This window comes from Nomascus leucogenys, chromosome 8, assembly GCF_006542625.1.
Source record: "Nomascus leucogenys isolate Asia chromosome 8, Asia_NLE_v1, whole genome shotgun sequence".
Taxonomy (NCBI): domain Eukaryota; kingdom Metazoa; phylum Chordata; class Mammalia; order Primates; family Hylobatidae; genus Nomascus; species Nomascus leucogenys.
This window is the reverse complement of record NC_044388.1, coordinates 111,778,169-111,800,920: the sequence shown is the minus strand read 5'-3', so window position 1 is coordinate 111,800,920 and position 22,752 is coordinate 111,778,169. Positions and strand designations below refer to the sequence as shown.

Below are 22,752 nucleotides of genomic sequence, written 5' to 3'. Positions count from 1 at the left end.
AGAAGCAGGAGCGCTGGTGTGGCCGTGAGCAACCCAGGGGTGAGGGAGGGAGGGGCTTCACTGAGACTCGGGATGGAGGGTGAGGGGCCAGGCCAGGCCAGGCCAGCCTGAGTGCTTTGGCTGCGCAAGACACAAGAAGCCACTTCTGATATAGACAATGAGGGAGCAGGATCATAAGCCCTTGTCCAAAAAGGACAGCATCAGAATGGCAGAGGCCGACGACTCCGGCAGGGTGGGAACTGCCTGCCACTGAGGAGCCCCTGCTGGGCTCCAGCTGTCCCCAGGGGTCGGGCCCGAAGCCTCTCTGGTGGCTGGTTGGTGGCCCTGCTGAACAACATCTGTGTCCCAACCCCGGAACTGTAGTGGGAGCTTTATTTGAGGAGAAGGGTTTTTGCGGATGTAATTAAGTTCAGGATCTCCAGGTAAGCTCATCCTAGATTAGGGTGGCCCCAAATCCAATGACAAGTGTCCTCATGGGAGGCACACGGAGGAGAGGCATGCGAAGAGGAGAGGCTGCATGAAGACGGAGGCAGAGGCTGCAGCCATGCGGCCACAGGCCAAGGAACCCTGGAGTTCCCAAGAGCTAAAGGAGGCAGGAAGGACCCTCCCCTGTGGCTCCAGAGGGAGCATGGCCCGTGAACACCTGGATTTCAGACTTCCGGTCTTCAGAACTGGGCGAAAATACATTTCTGTTGTTTTATTTATTTTATTTATTTATTTTTTTTTGAGACAGAGTCTCGCTGTCGCCCAGGCTGGAGTGCAGTGGCGCAATCTCGGCTCACTGCAGGCTCCGCCCCCCGGGGTTCACGCCATTCTCCTGCCTCAGCCTCCCGAGTAGCTGGGACTACAGGCGCCCACCATCTCGCCCGGCTAATTTTTTGTATTTTTAGTAGAGACGGGGTTTCACTGTGTTAGCCAGGATGATCTTGATCTCCTGACCTCGTGATCTGCCCGCCTCGGCCTCCCAAAGTGCTGGGATTACAGGCGTGAGCCACCGCGCCCGGCCCATTTCTGTTGTTTTAAGCACCACCACCCCCGGCCCCAGTTTGTGGCAATTTGTTATAGGAAACAGCCTCAGACCCATGAGAGGAGGGGAGACAATGAGAACCCGTCAGTTGACAGCCTCGTGGGTGAAGCGGGGTGGGGGCTGGAGTGGTCTCAGAGTACCACGAACCTCCTATCCTTCCACGGGAGGGCACGGGCATTCCTCCAGGACTCGGGTCGGCTTTGGCTGGAGTCTTTGCCAGCGTGGACTTTCTGGACCCTTGCAGGGTCCTGGTGATGGCACTGTCCCCCCGCTGTAAAGCCCGTGGCCAGGAGGAAGCAGGGAGACTGGGAAGGTTTGATGCCAAGATGGGGGTTTCAGATGTTTCCTGTCAGAAGCAAGCGGGACGCCTCTGAGGCCGCAGCCTCAGCCCCCTCCCCAGCCACCCCATCCCTCCTCCTTCCTCCAGCCCCAGCCTCCCCTCTGCCTGCTCTCACGCTCAGCCCAGAAACTCGCCCAGCCTCTCTAATCTAAACGTGCCGCTGGGCACCCCGTGGCTGGTGCCCTCCTCTCTCTGTTCCCCCAGCCTTCTTGGAAGGTGGAACAGGTGCATCTGTGGCCTCTTGGTGGCTTTCCCATGGCCCCATCCTTTCCCTGTCACTTCATCCCCTCCCTCTTTGACTTTGGTCCAGAGGACATCAACAAACATGGCTCAAGCAAAGGCTGAAAAACCTGCTGCGGTGGATCCCAGACACTCCCGTGGGAACTCACTGGGGAACATGAGACTGAAGCTGAAGGCCTGGGGATCCCGCCCAGCCCACCTGCCAGCTGACGGCGGGCGCCCCGTGAGTGTGGCCCAGCCTGGCCTGGTCAGCAGCACCACCCAGGCAGCCGTGGACTTGTGAGAAGTGACGGAGAGTTGTTGGTTGTTTTAACCGTTGAGTTTTAGGATGGTTTTGTTATGCGGCATCACCGTGGCTGCAGATACCAGATCCGCAGCCAGGCAGGCTTGGGCCCCAGTCCCCTTCCAGTCCCTGGAGTCGCTCCCTGAGATGACGCGATATTTCTTGTTCTTCTCTTACAGGCCCCATTTTCTCCTCAATATCTTCTCCCCCTTGTGTTTCATGGAGCCACACTCCTGGAACTTTCCTAGTACCATACTTTTCCGTTTTCTTCATGGGCTCCTCTACATGTGAAGGGGGGTGGGCATCCCCTTAGTTCCAGCTGCCACTGATGTGCTCATGACTGGCCTTTTTTTTTTTTTTTCTGAGACAGTGTCTTGCTGTGTTGCCCAGGCTGGAGTGCAGTGGTGCCATCACGGCTCACTGCAGCCTGGACCTCCTGGGCTCAGGTGATCCTCCCACCTCAGCCTTCTGAGTAGCTGGGACCACAGGTGTGCACCACCACTCCCAGCTAATTAATTTTTTAAAATTTTTTGTAGAGGGTCTTGTTATGTGGCCCAGGCTGACTGCCCAGTGTTTGTCTCCAGCCCAGGCCTCTCTCCTCAACTTCAGTCCTGTAGGTCCAGCTGCCTCCAGGCCACCTCCGTGTGAATGCTCCCAGCACATCCAGGTCCCCGTGTCCAAAACTACCCAACACCTTCCTGGCCAGTGGCTCCTCCTCCTCCTCCTGCCTCCTACTTCAAAGGGTGGCACTGCCCTACACTCTGCCACCCACACTGGAAGTCTTCAAGTCATCCTTGATTTCACTCTTGGGTCCACACCCTCCAATCCTGCTGGCCTCCCCTCCCACAGGCCACTGGAAGCCCCCTTCTCCTCTTCCTCTCCCTCCGCATTGCTCTGCAAGGATGCCCTGCCCTCTTCCCTGTCCCCTCCTCAGTCACCACCATTCATTCTGCCACCTGGGCACACCTTTAGTGGCTTTCACAGCAAAGTCCAAATGCTCCGACCTGGCCCCCCCAAGCCCTCTGGCTTCCCCCACTCTCCGCTCGCCACCTTGGTGTTCCTCCCCTTCCTCCCCCACCAGCTTCCACGATACTACTGCTGCCTCCACTAGGGTCTCTAACAGTCAGTACTTCTGCTTCCTGCGTTAGAAATGCCCCATTCCAGGACTGTATCCTGGTGTCTGGTCTTAATCACTACCATATTTTCATTGAGTAGCAGAGGCTCCCACTAGTGAGAGGCAATTAGTAAGTGCTGAACTGGACACATGGAATCTGGACGAGGTTGGAATTATCATAGGAGAAAAATGAGGACGTGTGTGCAAAATGGTGTGGGGGAGGAACGAAGCGACCGGAGAACTGCAGCTCCCGGCATGCTCTGGGCGCGCCCGTGACGCTCTGCCTTTACGGTAGCCACAGCGCGCCCCCGGCGGCGGGAGCGAGGCGCCTGTCCGAGAACCACATCTCCCGGCATGCGCCAGGCGCTCCCGTGACGCACTTCCGGTGCGGCGGCTACAGCGCGCCCCCGGCGGCTACGGCGGCGGGAGCGAGGCGACCGCTCAGGCCGCGGCGAGTGACGGCGGCCGGGCCGACGGGAGCCGGGGCGGGGCGGCGGCGGCCCAGCGAAGGAGAGCGCGGGCGGTCTGGCCCCGCCCCCGCCCCGCCCGCCTGCCCGGTGACCTTCAGGGGCCCGGGCGGCGGGCGCAGACCCCTGCGGCGGCGGCGGGATGTTCGTGCAAGAGGAGAAGATCTTCGCGGGCAAGGTGCTGCGGCTGCACATCTGCGCGTCCGACGGCGCCGAGTGGCTGGAGGAGGCCACCGAGGACACCTCGGTGGAGAAGCTCAAGGAGAGCTGCCTCAAGCACGTAAGGCCGGGCCCCGTCCCCTGCCCCCAACACCCGCCCCGGACCCCTCCGACTGCGGACCCCGCCTCAGTCCCCGAACCGCCCCGACCTGGGTTCCGCCGCCCAGTCTGCAGCTTCCAGGCCCTCTCCTCCGGGGGTGGAGGCAGCGCCTCCTGCCCTTTTGCCCGACTCTCCCCCTTTCGGATCCCACATCTCTGGACGCTCGTCCCGGGCCTGGCCGGCCGGCCGGCCGGCGGACACCGGTCACTAAGCGCTCGCCCGGTGCCAGCCGCCCGGCCGAGCCCTGTACACGCCAGCCTCTCAGTTAACTCTGCAGCTACGCAGGGAGGTAAGGGCAGATCGGGAAACCGGGGCCTGGAGAGTGAAATCGCCGACGGAGCAGGGCCTCATGACTTTCCAGCAGTTGTACCTTTTTGCTGTTGGGGTGAGGCTTTTTTCAGCAGCATCTCTGAGAGCTGAGAATTAACGTAGGCTCCTTCATTAAGAGGCCCCTTCTCCTTCCTCTCCCCTTCCCGCAGAGCCGGCTGCTTGGAGCTCTTTTCCTGGCTGACCCCAGGCCACTGTGCCTTTTAGCTGGAGTCCCTGAAATAGTGCCGCTGCGGGACAAGGCCCTGCGCCCCTGCTTTTCTGCAGAGGTAAAATTGGTCAAGAGGGAAGGCCCAGGAGTAGGGTCTCCTCGCTGAGACACTGTTTAAAGTTTATTCACCTGAAATACTCCTGTGTATTTAGTTCCTTAGGTTGCTGATTTTTGGAACTAGTTCTCGAAAGGACTCAGTAAGGTCAACCAAGAAGCCTGTCCGTGTGTCAGACTGACCTCCTGTCTGTACTTGACATGATCTGAGGGCTTGGCAGAATTTAGGCTGAAGGAGGCTGCAGCTTTCTAGTGGCAACTCCATGTGATAAGTTACATATCTGTGTTGACAGGTTGAGCGCGTTAGACTTCAGCTAAGTGTGGTCTCTGAGGATAAACTTCAGTTCTTACCATAGCAGCTGCTCGCATAGAGTACTTTCGAGTTGCTTTTGGGAGCATGGTTCTGTGGAGTTCTGGAACTGTCAGAGGCAAGCTTGGCAAGCCCCCTTCTGGAACGCAGTGGCTGTGAATAACTGGGAGGTGCTGGCCTCAGGATTCACACCAGGGAGGGGGCTGAGCCTCCTGCGTTCAAGGGCCGGTATGTTTTGGCTGCTTTCTTGCTTTTCTTCTGCCTCAGTCCGCGTGATTTCGCCGTCTGAACAACCATCGGGGCAGCACTAAGCTCCAGTGCCGGTAACTCCTGGGCATCCAGGCTGTTTGAGCCAGGTGTTGTTGCTTGTCTAGTTGGGTGTGTTTTAAAAAACTTTTCTGGGCCGGGCACGGTGGCTCACACCTGTAATCCCAGCACTTTGGGAGGCCGAGGTGGGCGGATCATGAAGTCAGGAGATTAAGACCATCTTGGCCAACATGGTGAAACCCTGTCTCAACTAAAATACAAAAAATTAGCCGGGCCTGGTGGTGTGCGCCTGTAATCCCAGCTACTTGGGAGGCTGAGGCAGGGGAATCGCTTGAACCCGGGAGGCGGAGGTTGCAGTGAGATGAGATCGCGCCACTGCACTCCAGCCTGGCGACAGAGCAAGACTCCATCTCAGAAAAAAAAAGAAAAAACAGACAAAAAAACCACAAACTTCTCTGAGGTGCTGTGTCCTCCCTGAGCCAGTACAGAAGCTCCTCAGGGGCCAGGCTCAGAGTGGCACCAAAACAAACTTGTGGGTTAATGGAATAGACAAAAATATCCTGTGGACCCCACACTGCATCGACATGGGATGTCCCCTGCGTTGCCACAGCGTTTAGTTTAACTCAGGGTGCGATGTACATGGCCATCATGACATTATTTTATGAAAGGAAATAGGAAATGAGAGCTGTTTGATCCACAGATACTTACTTATGAATTTCAGGAGTACTGGGGGTCAGTTAGGCAGCCAGTTCCGATGTGATGCTAATTATTATATTCCTGATATATATTATTCCATTTGGTGTTGAGATGTATCATTTGGGATTTTTTTTGTCATTCTACTTTAAATTGAGACTGTATTCCACTCTGCGGTTTCCACAGGTGTGGAGGATCTGACTAGCAGGGGATTTTCACACCACAAGAGCCGACATAAATTTCAGGACTCTAGAGCTGAGCGTCAGAAAGGCTCTCCACCACCACATCCCAGCGTGGTTCTGCAGGCAGGGCCAGAATGCATTAGTCAGAAAAGAGAATCCTCAAGTTGTGTATTTGAATGTCTCTCTGGAAGCCGGTCACTGGATGTCATCCTGCTGTAGGCAGTGAGGTCTGGTGTCTGTTTCAGCTTCGTTCCTCCTCGCCAGGTCCCCAGTGCATGCTGACGCTGGCATGATTTTTCCTTCCTCTTTTCCATCTGCCTGGAGGGGAACGATGTTGGCTTCTCCCCGCTGTGCTCCTGGGTGTGCACTCCTGAATCAAGGAGGGGTTTTATGATCACAACTCTTGCTGTTGCCTTTCCCTTTTCTGTTTTATGCAAATTGGGATCACCGTGGTGGCCTGTAGCTTCCATTGCCCTGGAGTGGAGAAGGGGGCAGAGGAACCTGTCTTGTACAACAGGTAGTTAATTAGTTTAAGAAAATTATACCTGGCTGGGCACGGTGGCTCATGCCTGTAATCCCAGCACTTTGGGAGGCCAAGACAGGCAGATCACAAGGTCAGGAGATCGAGACCATTCTGGCTAACACGGTGAAACCCCATCTCTCCTAAAAATACAAAAAAATTAACCGGGCATGGTGGCGGGCGCCTGTAGTCCCAGCTACTTGGGAGGCTGAGACAGGAGAATGGCGTGAACCTGGGAGGCGGAGCTTGCAGTGAGCCGAGATCAAGCCACTGCACTCCAGCCTGGGCGACAGAGCGAGACCCTGTCTCAAAAAAAAAAAGAGAATTATACCTGTGGTGCAGTAGAGTTTTTGGTATGTGTCATAAACATTCATGAAATTCTAGCCTGACCCACATGGCAATACCCCTTCTCTACTAAAAATGTAAAAAATAGCCTGGCATGGTAGCGGACTCCTGTAATCCCACCTACTCAGGAGGCTGACGCACAAGAATCACTTGAACCTGGGAAGCGGAGGTTGCAATAAGTGGAGATCGCGCCACTGCACTCCAGCCTGGGTGACAGAATGAGACCCTGTCTTTAAAAAAAAAAAAGGGGAGTTCATGAAATTGCCAGAATAGAACACAGTACCTGCTCGTATAGCTGTTAAATTTTCCATTTCCTAGATCGCATGAAGATGGGTCCTCAGATAACAGATTGCATCAGGTACAAGCAGAAACGAAGTCAGTACTCTTCTGGGGAGGAGCAGGATGTAGTGGGGTGGGGGTGTGAGGGCCTCCCTACTCCAGTGGCCTTGGTTGGGGCTTTTTTGCTGCCGTACCCCAGCTTCTGCCGAGAACAAAGAAGCAGAGTGACATGGTCGTCCTGGTGCTTCCGTGTTGTTCCTGGTGTGCTGGTGACACGTGGACTGTGGGTTTTTTGGGAATCAGTATGAGAATTATTTTGGAAAATTGCATTTCATAGTCTGTGTTCTGAACTTGGCAAATGAACTAGTCTGCAAACTTTAGGATCATGAAGAAGCACCCCCAGTATTTCAGGGAGCAGAGCCATTGTCAAATCCAGAGGCACGTGAGGGGTTCTCTGCCCTGTCGTAAATGGCAGGAGTGTGTCTTCCCTGTAGCTGCGTCCCCCCAACATCCCCTCAGCCTGGCCAGTTTTGTGTGAAGGAGTGACAGCCCCTGAGGCCGTCAATCCCTTTTTCAAAACCGTTTTCAGTCTTGAGAGCAACAGAAAATTCCAGTTACTCTTAAAATGCCAGTGTTGAGAGGTGAAGTGTGTGCTTAGATTTTCTTTCCCAGCAAGCAGTTGTGTGTGCTGGGTGTTTCAGAGCCTCTGTGGCAGCAAAGGGAGGTGGAAAGTGAGCTGACAGCGGGGCGTCTGCCCAGCCACCTGAGACGTCCGAGGACGGCCTGTCCTGGGGTGGTGTCCCGGCCCCGCTCCAGGCTGGGCCACGCTCCTGACGCACAGGCCGAGCCCGCTACCAGGTTTAGAAAGTGCCCAGTGAGGGTTTCATCCTTTTCTGATCTTCAGGTAATTCTACCATCTAACCTCAGGGGATCTGTAAGAGCAAGAAAATAGTCAGCCTCCTCTCCGCCCAGCTCTGAGTTCTGAAGGGCTTTCAGGCCAGGCTGTGGAACGTGGGTATTTTGTGAAACACAGAAGCGCAGCCCCTCTCCTCTCACCCCACGATTCCGGCTGGGGAGGCGCCATATTTGGTTAGGTGGGCACTGTTTGGTGCGGTGTGCTGTGCTGTGGTGTGGTGTGTCGGGCCGTGTGGTGCTGAGGCAGATAATAGGGTGGAGTCGTGGAGCTCTGGACCAACTTGGGCACGAACATGCAGGCACATGTGCCGACCTCGGTCTTCATCACACGGCACCATCAGTGTTTGCCGTTCTTCACAAAATGGTGAGCCAACATGCATAGCCCCCGTGTCCAAAGGAAAGCAGGACTCCCGCAAGCCAGTGCCATGTGCATGAGTCAGGGACAGCTGTGTGCTGTTTTGCAGAGAGGATGCTGGCTGAATTGAGGAGCAGGATCTACCCCTGCCAGCAGTTGGCTGTGAGGTCTTCGTAATGGCAGGGTTGGAAGGGGTCACGGCCATCTGCTCCAACTTCCTCTTGGAGTTTGCAGTCAGTAGCTGTCAAGATGGCTTCCCAGGTCCCCCGTGAGCGCTGGTCGGAGGTGGCTGTGGTGTGTGTGAGGGGGATCTCCTCACTGCTGCCCATGTGTTGCCTCCTGTTCCCTGCCCTGGTGTTGCAGGGTTTCCGGGGCCCTGGTGCCTGCGTGCCCATTGGTCCACCTTTGAGCAGCCCGGGGTGCAGCATGGCTGTTGCTTCGTGAGCTGGGCCACGCCGACAGCAGTCATGCTAAGTGGCCCTCTTATCCCAATCTCGGGCTGCAACATGGCTGTTGCTTAGTGAGCTGGCCAGGCTGAGAGCAATCATGCCAAGCGCTCCTCTTATCCTGATCTCGGGCTGTCTGCAAGCCAGTCTTCTTTCTGGGCAGCCTTTCTGGCCCCTTTCATGTGTCTGTGGAAAAAAGAAAAACAACTGCCCAAAACTTAGGTAGATCTTTAGGTCATCAGGAAACAATGGATCTGCTATTTTCATTTAAAATTATTTTCCAGATCTTTCTAGACCAAAGAAGCAATTCTGGTGGCTGCGAATTGTCAGTAGGGTGTGGTATATCAGAGCTGGGAGCTTGTTTCAGGAGTACTCCGTGGGCTGGGGATCAGCTCACTGGCCCAGGGGATCTGGCGCTATGATGCTTCATTTGGCATCTACCGTTAGTGGGAATTCTTTAATTTTATCCATGGTGTAATTTCTTAGCTCATAAGAAAACCCAGTAAATTCCTGGTGTGGCTTGGGATGCCAGGTCGTATATTATTAGAATTACGATTTACTTATTTTCTATCTTGAAATATCTATTTTTCCCCAGTGTGCTCATGGGAGCTTAGAAGATCCCAAAAGTATAACCCATCATAAATTAATCCACGCTGCCTCAGAGAGGGTGCTGAGTGATGCTAGGACCATCCTGGAAGAGAATATCCAGGACCAAGGTAAGGCTACTGTGGGCGGGCGGGTTGGCATCAGGCATCGTGCGCTGCTGGGGGTGCTGGAGCCAGGAGGGGGTGGTCCACCCACAGGAGTCAGTGTTCTGAGCTGGACACGAGCACAAAAACGAGATCAACTAAAAGCATTCTGTTTTTCCTTTATTAAAAAGAGTTCCATTATAGAATATTTGTGAAAAACAACAGAAATTGAAATTGAACAAGCAGCAGACATTTGAGAAGCCAAAGGTGAATTTCGCTTTTAGTTCTGTTTCAGAGCAAAGCCAGAGACTCCAGGGGTTCTGCAGGTTTCACCTTCATTGTGGCGATTGTTGTTGGCATTCCAGTGCAATGTTAGACACACACATCCATTTAATTGCTTATGGTTTTGTGTCTGGAGGCACTTGAAGAGCAGACATCAGTTTTGTCTGTGTCATTCAAATAATGCGTTTAATTATGGAATTCCTTGAAGTAAGCTGTTTTGAAAATCCTGGAAGTATTGCTAACAGATACCCACTGAGATGACCATCAAGCTCCAAGCCAGTGGGGGATGGCCACTGTCGTGGGCTGAGGATGAGCCACATCTCAGGTTTTGACCTCTGAGGGTTAAGACTAAACTCTCCAGCCTCACAGACTTTCTCAGAACTGAGCCGGTTAAAATGCCCTTTGCAGGATTGTCACCAATTCTTTGCACAATTATTGGGGCCGTGCTGTGCACGCCTCCTGGGCCACGGGTCACCTGGGGGTTCGTGCCAGGCCTGGGAGCTTGTACCTCAGCTAGGGCCATGCAGACATCACGCAAAAGTGAGGGAAGGCTGGTGTAGATGCTTGGTTTAGGGGGGCACCAAGCCTGGTCCTCTTTTGAGACAGGGTGTCGCTCAGTCACCCAGGCTGGAGTGCAGAGGTACAGTCAGGCTCACCGCTGCCTTGACCTCCTGGGCTCAAGCAATCCTCCCACCTCAGTCTCCCAAGTGGCTGGGACTACGGGCGTGTGCCACCATGCGCAACTATTTTTTGTATTTTCCTAGAGATGGGGTCTCGCCATGTTGTCCAGGCTGGTCTTGAACTGCTGGGCTCAAGTGATCCACCTGCCTCGTCCTCTCAGAGTGCTGGGATTACAGGAGTGAGCCACTGCACCCAGCTGAAGCCCTGCTCCTCTTCTTTTTTTTTTTTTTTTTAAGATGAAGTCTTGCTCTGTTGCCCAGGCTGGAGTGCAGTGGTACAATCTCGGTTCACTGCAATCTCTGCCTCCCGGGTTCAAGTGATTCTCCTGCCTCAGCCTCCCGAGTAGCTGGTATTACAGGCGTGTGCCACCACGCCTGGCTAATTTTTGTATTTTTAGTAGAGACGGGGTTTCACCATGTTGGCCAGGTGGGTCTTGAACGCCTGACCTCAGGTGATTCGTCCGCCTCAGCCTCCCAAAGTGCTAGGATTACAGACGGGAGCCACCACGCCCAGCCGAACCCCTGCCGTTCTGTTCTCAGGGCATCCAGCACCCTTTATGCCATTCTGTGGATATGAAACGATAACCAGTGTGATGGATATACGTGTTGTTTTTTCTAGATGTCCTATTATTGATAAAAAAGCGTGCTCCATCACCACTTCCCAAGATGGCTGATGTCTCAGCAGAAGAAAAGGTAAATTTCAAAGTTTGCAGTTGGGGACCTTGATTGGTGGAAGTCTACATTTAAGAATTATAGGCTGGGCACAGTGCCTCATGCCTGTAATCCCAGCACTTTGGGAGGCTGAGGCGGGTGGATCACAAGGTCAAGAGATCAGGACCATCCTAGCCAATATGGTGAAACCCCGTCTCTACTAAAAATACAAAAAAAATTAGCTGGGCCTGGTGGCGCATGCCTGTAATCCCAGCTACTCAGGAGGCTGAGGCAGGAGAATCTCTTGAACCTGGGAGACGGAGGTTGCAGTGAGCCGAGATCGTGCCACTGCACTCCAGCCTGGCGACAGAGTGAGACTGCATCTCAAAATTAAATAAAAACTTAAAAAAAAAAGAATTAAGAAGTTCTCTATACTAGTTGTTCACCAACCCACACATTTCGCCATTTACAGTAGATGTGGTTATAAGGGGTTCTCTCTCCCGGCAGAGCCTGTTTAATCCGTGTCAGTCCTGGTCCCTGCTCACGGGACCAGCACAGAAAACCTGCCTCTGAGTTTTCTGAGACAGAGAGGAGAGTAGGGACACGTCCTGCGTGACGGTTCACTCCCGCACTGCTGTCCACCTTCACCTGTGTGTGCTCCCGTTCCCTCCTCTTCCCAAGCAGCCAAGTCAGTCCTGACAGAAAAACGGAGGAAAGTGGGTAACCAACCACCACACAGAATAAGGGCTGCGCATGCAGAGAGCGGCCGGTGAGGGAGCACTCGTAACAAGCTCCGCCTCGCACCGCACAGGCTCAGCATCCCCATCCAAAAATCCAAACGCGGAAACGCACTGCAGTCTGAAACTTTTTGAGTGCCGAAATGACACTTAATAGAAGTGCTCATTGGTGCTTTTTGAGTTTATTATTTGGAATACAAATATTCCCAAATCTGAAAAAACCCGAAATCCGAAACAGTTGTGGTCCCAGGCATTTCAGATGAGGGATACTCAGCCTGCACTGTTAATGCTGAGAAAGGCTGAGTTCTGCCTGCCTTGTCTGTTTCTTGCAAAACAGAACTGGATGTCATTGGTGTTTACATTCACTCACATGTTACTGATTCATGGTCTGTGCAGTCCACTTGCGCGTGTACCTTAGGAACGCCGTGCATTGTGGTGTTTACTGGCTGCCCCAGAAGCTCATGCTTTGGGAAGCTCACTGAGCAGAGGAAGATGCGTTCTGGGAGTGCGTGTCCTACCCCACAGCAGGGCCCGCGCCCGCGCCCAGCATGGAGCCTGCTGGCTAGAAGGGCAGCCACTTTTCCTCTGCTGTCTTTGCATTACTCATCTCAAGGGTAGAGGTTCTTGCTTGTGCTTTGAGAGGCTAAGGAGAGTGTTCACCCCAGAGAAAGAGCGGGTCAAACTCTTCTGGGCTAGGCTCATGCCTGGTAGTGCATAAGCTATTTTTGGGTTTCATCTGGGACCACGGGTCCCCAGGAAGAGCGCCCTGGGCTTGGGTCCCCTCCTTATCTTCAGTCACACCTGGCCACGCATGAGTGACACACAGGCTGCCGCCCCACCCATCTGCAGTGGACAGATCTGGGCCTGCCTCCGCCTGTCCCCGAGTCAGGCCTGTTTCTGGGAACTGCTGCAGGCAGCATTCACAGTTCTCAGATTACAGTTTGACCGTTGGTGTTCAGACTTACAGGCCTGTAAATAATATAAACAGCAGGGTCTGACCATACAGCCATTGCCCCACAGCCTCTTGGGTGGGTAGCTTGCAGCTAACCTGAGGAGCTTACCTTTTCTTTTCAAATATTTGCAAACCGAAACATTGTAAGATGTCAATTCATATTTTTATGAATTAATTATTATTATTATTATTATTGAGACAGAGTTTCGCTGTTGTTACCCAAGCTAGAGTGCAGTGGCGCGATCTCGGCTCACTGAAACCTCTGCCTTCCAGGTTCAAACCATTCTCCTGCCTCAGCCTCCCAAGTAGCTGGGATTACAGGTGCGCGCCACCACGCCCGGCTAATTTTTTGTATTTTTAGTAGAGACGGGGTTTCACCGTGTTGGCCAGGCTGGTCTCGAACTCCTGACCTCAGGTGATCCACCTGCCTCGGCCTCCCAAAATGCTAGGATTATAGGCATGAGCCATTGCTCCTGGCCTAAATTAATTTTTAATTTAGTTTTTGTTTTAGAGACAGGATCTCACTCTGTTGCCCAGGCCACAGTGCAGTGGTACAATCATAACTCACTGCAACCTTGACCTCCTGGGCTCAAGCAGTCCTTCTGCCTCAGCCTCCCGAGTAGCTGGGACCACAGGTGTGTGCCACCACATCCAGCTAATTTTTGTATTTATGAATTAATTTTTAAGTCAAAGTGACGTATGTTTTTAAAAGGTCAAATAATACTACAAATCTTTTAATAAAAATTAGTAGTCTTTGCTAGGTGTGGTGGCCCACCCCTGTAGTCCCAGCACTTTGGGAGGCTGAAGTGGGAGGATCAGTTGAGCCCAGGAATTTGAGACCAGCCTGGGCAGCACGATGAAACCCTGTCTCTGCAAAAAATATAAAACATTAGTTGGGCCTGTTGGCACAAGCCAGGCAGTGCACACCAGGCTGGAGTGTGTGGTACGATCCCACCTCACTGCAACCTCTGTCTCCTGGGCTTAAGCGATCCTTCTCCCTCAGCACCAGGAGTAAAGCAGCTGGTACTATAGGTGTGTGCCACCACACCTGACTAATTTTTGTATTTTTTGTAGACACGGAGTCTCACCATGTTGCCCAGGCTGGTCTTGAACTCCTGGGCTCAGGTGGTCTGTTCACCTTGGTCTCCCCAAGTGTTGGGATTACAGGCGTGAATCACTGTGCCCGGCCCAACCACTCATAACTCTTGTTATCTTTAACAATTCTCTTCCTGATTTATAAATAATATGTGTATATTATTATTCCTTGAATGACCAACTTTAGTCTCTATTGACTTCTTAAGGAAGAGGCTACAGTACCTCCCTCTCCCCTCCCTCGAGGGTTAGATCATAATGTTGAAGATCTCAGGGTTTTCATTACTAGTATAATTGAAGTGTAGTTTTCAGCTGTGAGCAAAATTGATTAAGATTATCCATCCTTCTTACACAACTATATTTTTCCTGGAATTAATATTTGCCTCTTCCTTTCGTTTGCTTGTTGAGTTTCTTATAGGCTTATCGCTGATTTTTTCATGCTCTTCCACAGAGCCAATAAAGCTTCTGGAAACATGGTCACAGATGTTAGGTCACTGGGGCGTTCCCTCCCTCCACATCCCTCTGGCCTGCGCATCTGTCTGAGTCGCTGCCTTCCAGGCCTGCTGCACAGCCTGGCTTTCCTGCCTCTTTCCTGTGTTAGAGTTTGCTAAGCCTATGCAAGTTTTCCGTTGCCACCTAACAAATTGCCACACACGTAGCCGCTTAAAACAGCACTTGGCTTGTAGCTCGCAGTTCTGTAGGGCAGAAGTCTGGCTGGGTGAGCTCAGCTGGTTTCTGTGCTCAGGGTCTCGAGCTGAAATCAGGGTGCTGAAGGGCTGCGTTCAGGGTGCTGAAGGGCTGCTTTCCTTTCCGAGGCTGGGAAAGATTCTGCTTCTGAGGTCTTCCGGCAGTTGGCGAGTCCAGTTCTGACCCATTTTCTTGCTGGTGGCCAGCTGGGGGCTGCTCTCAGGGCCTGGGCACGGTCTGCATTCCTACCCACACAGCCTCTTCCTCCTTCAGAGCCAGCAACAGGATTTCTGAAGTGTTGAATCTCTCTTTCCAGAAAGAGACCCATCCCTTTTAAGGACCTGCCTGATTAGGTGAGGCCCACCAAGGATCATGTTCTTTCCCCAGAGTCGGCTGTGCTGCGTGATATAACTGACCCCAGAGTGGAATGTGTCCTGCTCATGCTCTGCAGCCACGCACGGGCAACTGCCAGGCCCGGGGAGCATGCAGCCGTCCTCGAGTTCTGCCTGCCGCAGGACCAGGTGTCTTGTTCTTCTCAATCTGTCCCTTGGTCTGGTGGAGCCTGACTTCCTCTAGTGCCCGGGAGGGGAAACCATCTTGAGGCCTTGTATTCCAGCGCAGGAGCTGTGGAGGGGGCGCCAGCCGTGTGCGGTACGCAAGGCAGCTCTGAGCCGTTCCTCCCTGCACCAACCGCCTCCCCTTCCTCTGCTCCTTCTGGAACCTTCTGCCATCTGGTGTGCTTTAGTGTTCTGGAATATTCCATGGTGTCTCTGCTGCAGGTCTTTTTCTCTTTGCTATGCCCGGCACATTGACTCTGGAGATGCAGATGTTTGAGTTCTGGGAAATTTAGTCCTGGAAAATGTTCTGAATTGGTTTTTTGATCTCCTTGTTTTCTTTTCTCTTTCTGTAACTCTTATGAGTTGACTGGTAGGCCTGTTTTCTGAGGGATTCCTTGACTTTATCTTCTAAACATTCTGTAGCCTTTTTGATCTGGCTGTAACATGTTTAAATTCCTAAGCCGGTTCTCCTCCTCAGATGATGTCTTCTAGCATTCCGGTGTATTCCTCTGCGGGCCGTGTGTCCTGGCTCATAAGCACTATCCTCTTCCCTGCTGGCTCCTCACTTTGTGTTGCTTTCTGTTGTTCCTCTTCTTTTTTTTTGAGATGGAGTCTCACTGTCACTCACCCAGGCTTGAGTGCAGTGGTGTGATCTCAGCTCACCTCCCAGGTTCAAGCGATTCTCCTGCCTCAGCCTCCCGGGTAGCTGGGATTACAGGTGTGCACCAGGACACCGGGCTTATTTTTGTATTTTTAGTAGAGATGGGGTTTCACCATGTTGGCCATGCTGGTCTCGAACTCCTGACCTCAAATAATTCACCCACCTCGGCCTTGCAAAGTGCTGGGATTACAGGCATGTGCCATCTTCCAGAGGCCCTGGATCTTGTTAGCAGCGCTTTGGGACTGGGTGGCTGGCTGGGGCACTGCCCTTTGGGTGCAGACCCTGCCATTTTGCCCCCTCCCACCTCTTGGCTGTGTCTGCCCCGCTCCCCTGCTGCTGGGTCTCCCTGTTTAGGGTGCTGGGGGTGCCGCTTTCCCTCTCATGAGCCTAGGGCTCCTGGCCCGGGGTCTCAAGCCCAGCTCTCTGGGAGCTGCCGGCAGGACTGGATGGCAGGGGAGCACAGGGCAGGGCGGCAGCGGGTGGAGCGCTAGCTCCTGAGGCTCACTCCCTGTCCCTTGCCACTGATGCAGTTCTAGGAGGCTGGAATGGTCTTGCGTCCATGCTCTGCTCTTGGCCTGAGCCTTTGTAGCTCCACTGATGCCTCCATCCTCGTCCTCTGCCGTCTTCTGAGAATGTGCTGTCACTCTTCCGGTTCTGTCTCTCTCCCATCACTTTTGTTCTCATGAGTTTCTACTGCCATAACTGCCCGTCAGGAGCTTCCCAGAAGGAGCAGAGATGAGTTCGTGGTTTTGGCCTCAGGGCTCAGCTGCAGCCTGGGTGGTTCTTCTGGAGTCACCTCCCTTGCCCCAGCCCTGCCACAGCCCCCGTGTGGTTGTCATTCTGTGACCCTTGCTCTTGCTCTGCCCCTCACCTACTGCTTCACTCTTATTTACGGCGGAGCAGAGGCTGAGGACATGTCTGCTGTCCCTGGGCCTTGCACAGAATTCTCCAGGCTCCCCCAGCTCATCAAGGAGTTTACACCTCTGGCTCCTAAAGGAGATGGAGTCTTTCCTGGGCAGAGCTCTGCTGATTCAGTTTTCATCATCTTTTTGCTGCTCTTACGTTCATCTCGGACTTTCTGATTACTTTTCTGTGTAGAAAAAACAAGACCAGAAAGCTCCAGATAAAGAGGCCATAGTCCGGGCCACCGCCAACCTGCCCTCCTACAACATGGACCGGGCCGCGGTCCAGACCAACATGAGAGACGTGAGTGTTAGCCCAGAGCGGCGGCGGGCGCGTGGGGTCCCCGTGTAGGGGATTGCCGTCGGGGGGTTCCTGTGGGGCGGGGCAGCAAGAGGAGATTCTCTGGGAGTGTGTGGGGAAGCCGGTGGGTGGGTCTATAGGACTGCACTATTTTGCATTTTTTCTGTAAATCAAAAATTATTTCCAAGTAAGAGTTGGAAAGCCATCTGAAGGCAGGACTGAAAAGATAGATATCCCTGGGAAAACGTCAGTCCGGCCCTGAGTTTGGCAAAACCGTTTAGATAGAATTCTGAACCCGAAGCGGGTGGATCATCTGAGGTCAGAAGTTCGAGACCAGCCTGGCCAACATGATGAAACTCCGTCTCTATTAAAAATACTAAAAATCAGCTGGGCGTAGTGGCAGGCACCTGTAATCCCAGCTATTCAGGAGGCTGAGACAGGAGAATCACTTGAACCCGGGAGGCGGAGGTTGCAGTGAGCCGAGATCGCATCATTGTACTCTAGCCTGGGCAGCAAGAGCGAAACTCCGTCTCAAGAAAAAAAAAAACAAAAACCCGTGAGTTATTTTGGGTCAGAACATTCTGAGTTAAAAAAGAAAAGTGTTTGCAGTGCTCACGTGGATGCCACAGCAGGCAGGGGAGGCACGTGCTGTGCCAGGGTGGGAGGACGGCTGGCTTCCAACTTCATCCGATGCCAGTCCGACCTAAGGGCACTGCCATAAGCCCTGTTTCATTTTAGGAATGAACCTCTTGGGGTCTCTTCCAGAGAATTCTGTGCTGACCAGGGCATGGTGGCTTTTCCCCAGCAGCCAGCATGTGTGTCTCCCATCCTGTGTGTGTCCAGCTCAGAGGTATTTGTCTAGTGTGGTGTCTACACCAAGGCTCACACTTGTGTGAGAGTAGGGACAGCTGACGCCTGACCTCTAGGCCCTGTAGCCAGGAGGTGTTCTGGAGGGCATCTCCGGTCCATCCCACGGCTCCTCCTGCCTGGGGAGGACAGTGATGGCTGCTGCAGATGCTGTGTGGCAGCCATGCCTCCACTGGGGGCTGGCAGACTCGTGGGCGTGGAGCCTCAGATGATTCTGTTTTCTTCAGTGAAGCCAGAGAGGGTCTTCAGCTTGCCCCGCACCTGTGCCAGCTGGGCCGATGGTTTCCTCACTGGGCACAGGCTAAGTATCAGGCCAGCACTGAGCGACCATCACCAGGCATTCCTGTCCCTTTCCACTGGCTTCACTCCCACCTGCAGGGAGGCCCTTGGCCCTGCCACTCCCCTGCCTTGCCCTCAGCTGCTCCTGCTGTCTTGCAGGAAAGCAGTGTCATCTCGACTCTCAGAATCAGAGTTCTAGGACAGGGGAGCAAGTCATAGATCCAAGTAGGTTTGCTGGACATTTAGAGAATTGATCTCCTTTTTTTTCACCACAGTTCCAGACAGAACTCCGGAAGATACTGGTGTCTCTCATCGAGGTGGCGCAGAAGCTGTTAGCGCTGAACCCAGATGCGGTGGAATTGTTTAAGAAGGCGAATGGTATGAGTCAACCCCGATGCTGCATTCCAGGCGCAGTTCACTGCCGGCCTTGGGGAGCGTCTGCAGCTCCACGCACTGACCGGAACCTCAGTGCTTTATGGAAGCGCTGATGAGGGCCTGGGGCCTGCCTCACTGGCAACTCCTGTTGATACACCTGAGGGCGGGCAGGCAGAGCTCAGACAGATAATTGCTGCAAATGTTTGTGCTCAGATAAGGCCCCTGAGCCTGAGGCTGGAGCCCTCATGGCCCTGTCGTCTCCCTGCAGCAATGCTGGACGAGGACGAGGATGAGCGTGTGGACGAGGCCGCCCTGCGGCAGCTCACGGAGATGGGCTTTCCCGAGAACAGAGCCACCAAGGCCCTTCAGCTGAACCAGTGCGTGGGGGCCACCTCCTTCCCTTGCCAGAGACATGTGGGGCCTGGTCTTGGGGGGCTCCCACCGTGGGTGACGTCCTTCTACCCTAAACTCTTTGACTGAATCATTTCTAACGTGTGGGGTTTTGAAGAGGTACCTTAAATATGTGCCTCCAAAGTGTTTTTGGGGTGAACGTGACAGAACAGTCGTTGTGTAAATTCTCTTTGGGCCGTTGTGTGAGAACTCAAGGTGAATCCCGTTCGTAGCAGGGACACGGCCTCTAACAGTCTTCTCAGGATTCCCATGTGAGTTACTTGCCCTGCTTCTGTGTTCAGATCTAAAATGAATGATCCGAGATCCAGGGGCAGCCGGGGGCAGTTCCCCCTGTGCTCCCTATCTAAGCCCTCAGCAGAGACGTCTGGGTCCGCTTGCCTCTCCTTAGACATGGGCTTCTGTTTCTGCCCAGGGTCTCAAGGTAGTCTGAGGCAAGGACCAGAGCTTCAGTCGCCCCTGTGTTCATTCAGGTGCTTGTTACAAGGGTCACCAGCTGATGCTGGAGAAGTCACTACCATAGCAGAGGCTCTTCTTGGGAATGGACAGGAGGCGAAGGCCCTGGTCCGTTAGTCTGGAGTGTTGGAAAGAGTCTCTTGCCTTGCAGCATGTCGGTGCCTCAGGCCATGGAGTGGCTAATTGAACACGCAGAAGACCCGACCATAGACACGCCTCTTCCAGGCCAAGCTCCCCCAGGGGCCGAGGGGGCCACAGCAGCCGCCTCCGAGGCTGCCGCAGGAGCCAGCACCACCGATGAGGAGGCCAGAGATGAGCTAACGGAAATCTTCAAGAAGATCCGGAGGAAAAGGGAGTTTCGGGCTGATGCTCGGGTATGTGTTACTAGACCTATCCCAGGCAGAGTCGCCGTGTCTTCCCTTGAGGTGGCGCCATGGAAAGGAAGCTGGGGCTGTGTGGCTGCCGTTGGGCTGAGCCGGCTCCTGTCCCAGGAGAGAAAGAAGCTGGGGAAGGGGTTTACAGGGGGGCCTGGGAAATGGCGAGCCTGGGGGCGGTGGGCCTGGGGACCGTGGCCCGAGTTTCTGAGCACACCTGTAAGTTATCCTGGCTTGAGTCCAGGCGCCCCAGTTTCCTCTGTGTTGCCACGTTCGTCACCTTTTGAAAAACTTGATATTTTACAGTTCCTGCTGACCACTCATCCACAAGCCTCCCCTGTTCGGCGGCCTCTCTGCAGGGTGGGGGCCCTGCCCAGAGACTGGGAGGGTCATTTGCTGTGGGGGGTGTCCGTGAGCGAGGGGCTGCTCAGGCTGCCAGCCGCCTCCATGGCACAGTCTGCAGGGCTGAAGGGTCCCTGCGCCTGTGTGTGTGGACCTTCCTCGCCCGCGCCTCATCTCCCCGTTCTTGCTGCTTTTTCCTGTTCTTTGATTCGGGTTTTACTTCCTCCTTGGAGGTTTCTGTCTGTCTCCGACATGCTCAGATGGCAGATCTGCTCCATCTGCACGCTCTCGTCTCACATGTGGCACTGATCGTTTCCTTGGGGTGTGTGACACTGTGCTGTGGCCTCACCTGCGGAGCTCGTGTTTTCCATGGAGTTCCATGTGGCCGGGCTGTAGACATCCACCTGGGGTGATTCTGAGTTTGCTTCTGTCGGTGATGAGTGGGGCCCCTGCCCCGCCATGTCCTGCAGTGTAACCCTAGGCTTCACAGCTCAGGTCTTCCTTGCACAGGGTTCCGTGGAGACAAATGCTTTTCTTTGTTTCTTTTAAAATTTAATGTAATGTAAAGTTCTGGGATACATATGCAGGATGTGCAGGTTTGTTACATAGGCAAATATGTGCCATGGTGGTTTGCTGCACGTGTCAGCCCATCACCTAGGTATGAAGCCCAGCATGCATGAGCTATTTTTCATGATGCTCTCCCTCCCGCAGACCCCCCGATGGGCCCCAGTGTGTGATGTTCCCCTCCCTGTGTCCATGTGTTCTCATTTTTCAGCTCTCACTTATAAGTGAGAACATGAGGGGCTTGGTTTTTTGTACCTGTGTTAGTTTGCCGAGGACAATGGCTTCCAGCTTCATCCATGACCCTGCAAAGGACGTGATCTTGTTCCTTTTTATGGCTGCATAGTATTCCGTGGTGTATATGTCCCACATTTTCTTTATTCAGTCTAACCAGTTTCTTTTCTTATCTGTGGGCATTTGAGTTGATTCTATGTCTTTGCTATTGTGAGTAGTGCTGCAGTGAACATATGTGTGCACGTATCTTTGTAATAGAATGATTTCTGTTCCTTTGGGTATATACCCAGTAATGGAGTTGCAGGGTCAAATGGTATTTCTGTTTCTAGGTCTTTGAGGAATCACCACATGTCTTCCACAGTGGTTGAACTAATTTACATTCCCACCAACAATGTAAAAGCGTTCCTATTTCTCCACAGCCTCACCAGCAGCTGTTGTTTCTTGACTTTTTAATAATCATCATTCTGATTGGCATGAGATGGTATCTCATTGTGGTTTTGATTTGCATTTCTCTAATGATCAGTGATGTTGAGCCTTGCTCTGTCGCCCAGGCTGGATTCTTCCTGCCTCAGCCTCCTGAGTAGCTGGGACTACAGGCACACGCCCACCACGCCCAGCTAATTTTTGTATTTTTAGTGGAGACAGGGTTTCACCATGTTGGCCAGGCTGGTCTCAAACTCCTGACCTCAAGCGATCTGCCCGCCTCGGCCTCCCAAAGTGCTGGGATTACAGGTTTGAGCCACCATGCCCGGCCAACTGTCTTCTTTTGAGAAGTGTCTGATCATGTCCTTTGCCCACTTTTTAATGGGGTTGTCTTTTCCTTGTAAATTTGTTTATTCCATGTAGATTCTGGATATTAGACCTTTGTCAGGTGAATAGATTGCAAAAATGTTCCCTTCTGTAGGTTGTCTGTTCACTCTGAGGGTAGTTTCTTTTGCTGTGCAGAAGCTCTTTAGTTAGATCACATTGAGACAAATGCTTTTCTAGTCTATCTTCCCATCTTTTCAGGGTCCTGGTTTTAAGTAAGGGTCTCAGTTCCCAGTCCCTACCTCCCATGGGCCCAAGGCACACGTTCTGTCTGTGTGTGGACATCAGACCCCGCCCTCCCAGGGCAGCCCCTGCGCACACCCTCTCACAGGGCTAGCTTTCTGTCTCTTCCTTCTTGGTTTTTATCACTTGTGGATATCCCTTTCTTGTGAGTTTAGCTATGCATTTAAAAGTTTCTCTTTTTTTGAGACAGTTTCACTCTGTCACCCAGGCTGGAGTGCGGTGGCACAATCATGACTCACTGCAACCTTGACCTCCTGGGCTCAAATGATGCTACTTCAGCCTCCTGAGTAGCTCTTACAGGCACGCACCACCACCCTGGGCTAATTTTTTATTTTTTTTAAATTTTGTACAGATAAGGATCTCCCTGTGTTGTCCAGGCTGTTCTTGAACTCCTGGCCTCAAGTGATCCTCCTGCCTTGGCCTTCCAAAGTGCTGGAATTACAGGCATGAGCCATTGTGCCCAACCTAAAAGCATTTTTGTTTTATTTTCATCTAGCATTTCTAGGTTTAGCAGGAAGTTTGTCTCGTTGTGCTTGTCTCCTAGGGAGCCAAGTTCACATCGGATCCTGGAAGCCTGTCTGAGCGGAGTGGTCACTCTCCAGCTGGGTCCCTTGTGCACTGAGGTTGGACTTTGCACTCTCCTGTGTTGAGGTCCTGCACAGTCTCTTAGAGGTTGTTAGTCATATTCTTTCTTGCCATCCTAAGCCTTTTTGTTAAATATAGATGCTCATTCTTAACAATCTTAACGTGCTCGTTTTCCTACGATCTTCCCCATTGCCGTTCCCTCCTGTCATCTCTCTGTGTCAGAACATTCCGTAGAATGTCTTCTTTGATGAAAATCATCACAAGGCGGTCAAGGCTTGAGGGGCCAGCCCTTCAGTCCTGCTAGCCTTTGGTTTCTGTACGAGTCATGAGATCAGG

General features: G+C 53.1%; 1 protein-coding gene across 1 annotated transcript in view; it reads left to right on the top strand.

Annotated features, from left to right (window-relative positions):
* The first annotated feature begins 3,379 nt into the window (after positions 1 to 3,379).
* The window catches only part of UBAC1 (UBA domain containing 1), a 28,510-nt gene continuing 9,137 nt past the window's right edge, over positions 3,380 to 22,752 (top strand). The window contains exons 1-7 of the mRNA XM_003279635.4: positions 3,380 to 3,751; positions 9,290 to 9,410; positions 10,965 to 11,038; positions 16,781 to 16,888; positions 18,307 to 18,409; positions 18,675 to 18,783; positions 19,422 to 19,644. Of these exons, the coding sequence (XP_003279683.1) occupies positions 3,614 to 3,751; positions 9,290 to 9,410; positions 10,965 to 11,038; positions 16,781 to 16,888; positions 18,307 to 18,409; positions 18,675 to 18,783; positions 19,422 to 19,644 (876 nt within the window). The 5' untranslated portion in view covers positions 3,380 to 3,613. The remainder of the gene's footprint in view (positions 3,752 to 9,289; positions 9,411 to 10,964; positions 11,039 to 16,780; positions 16,889 to 18,306; positions 18,410 to 18,674; positions 18,784 to 19,421; positions 19,645 to 22,752) is intronic.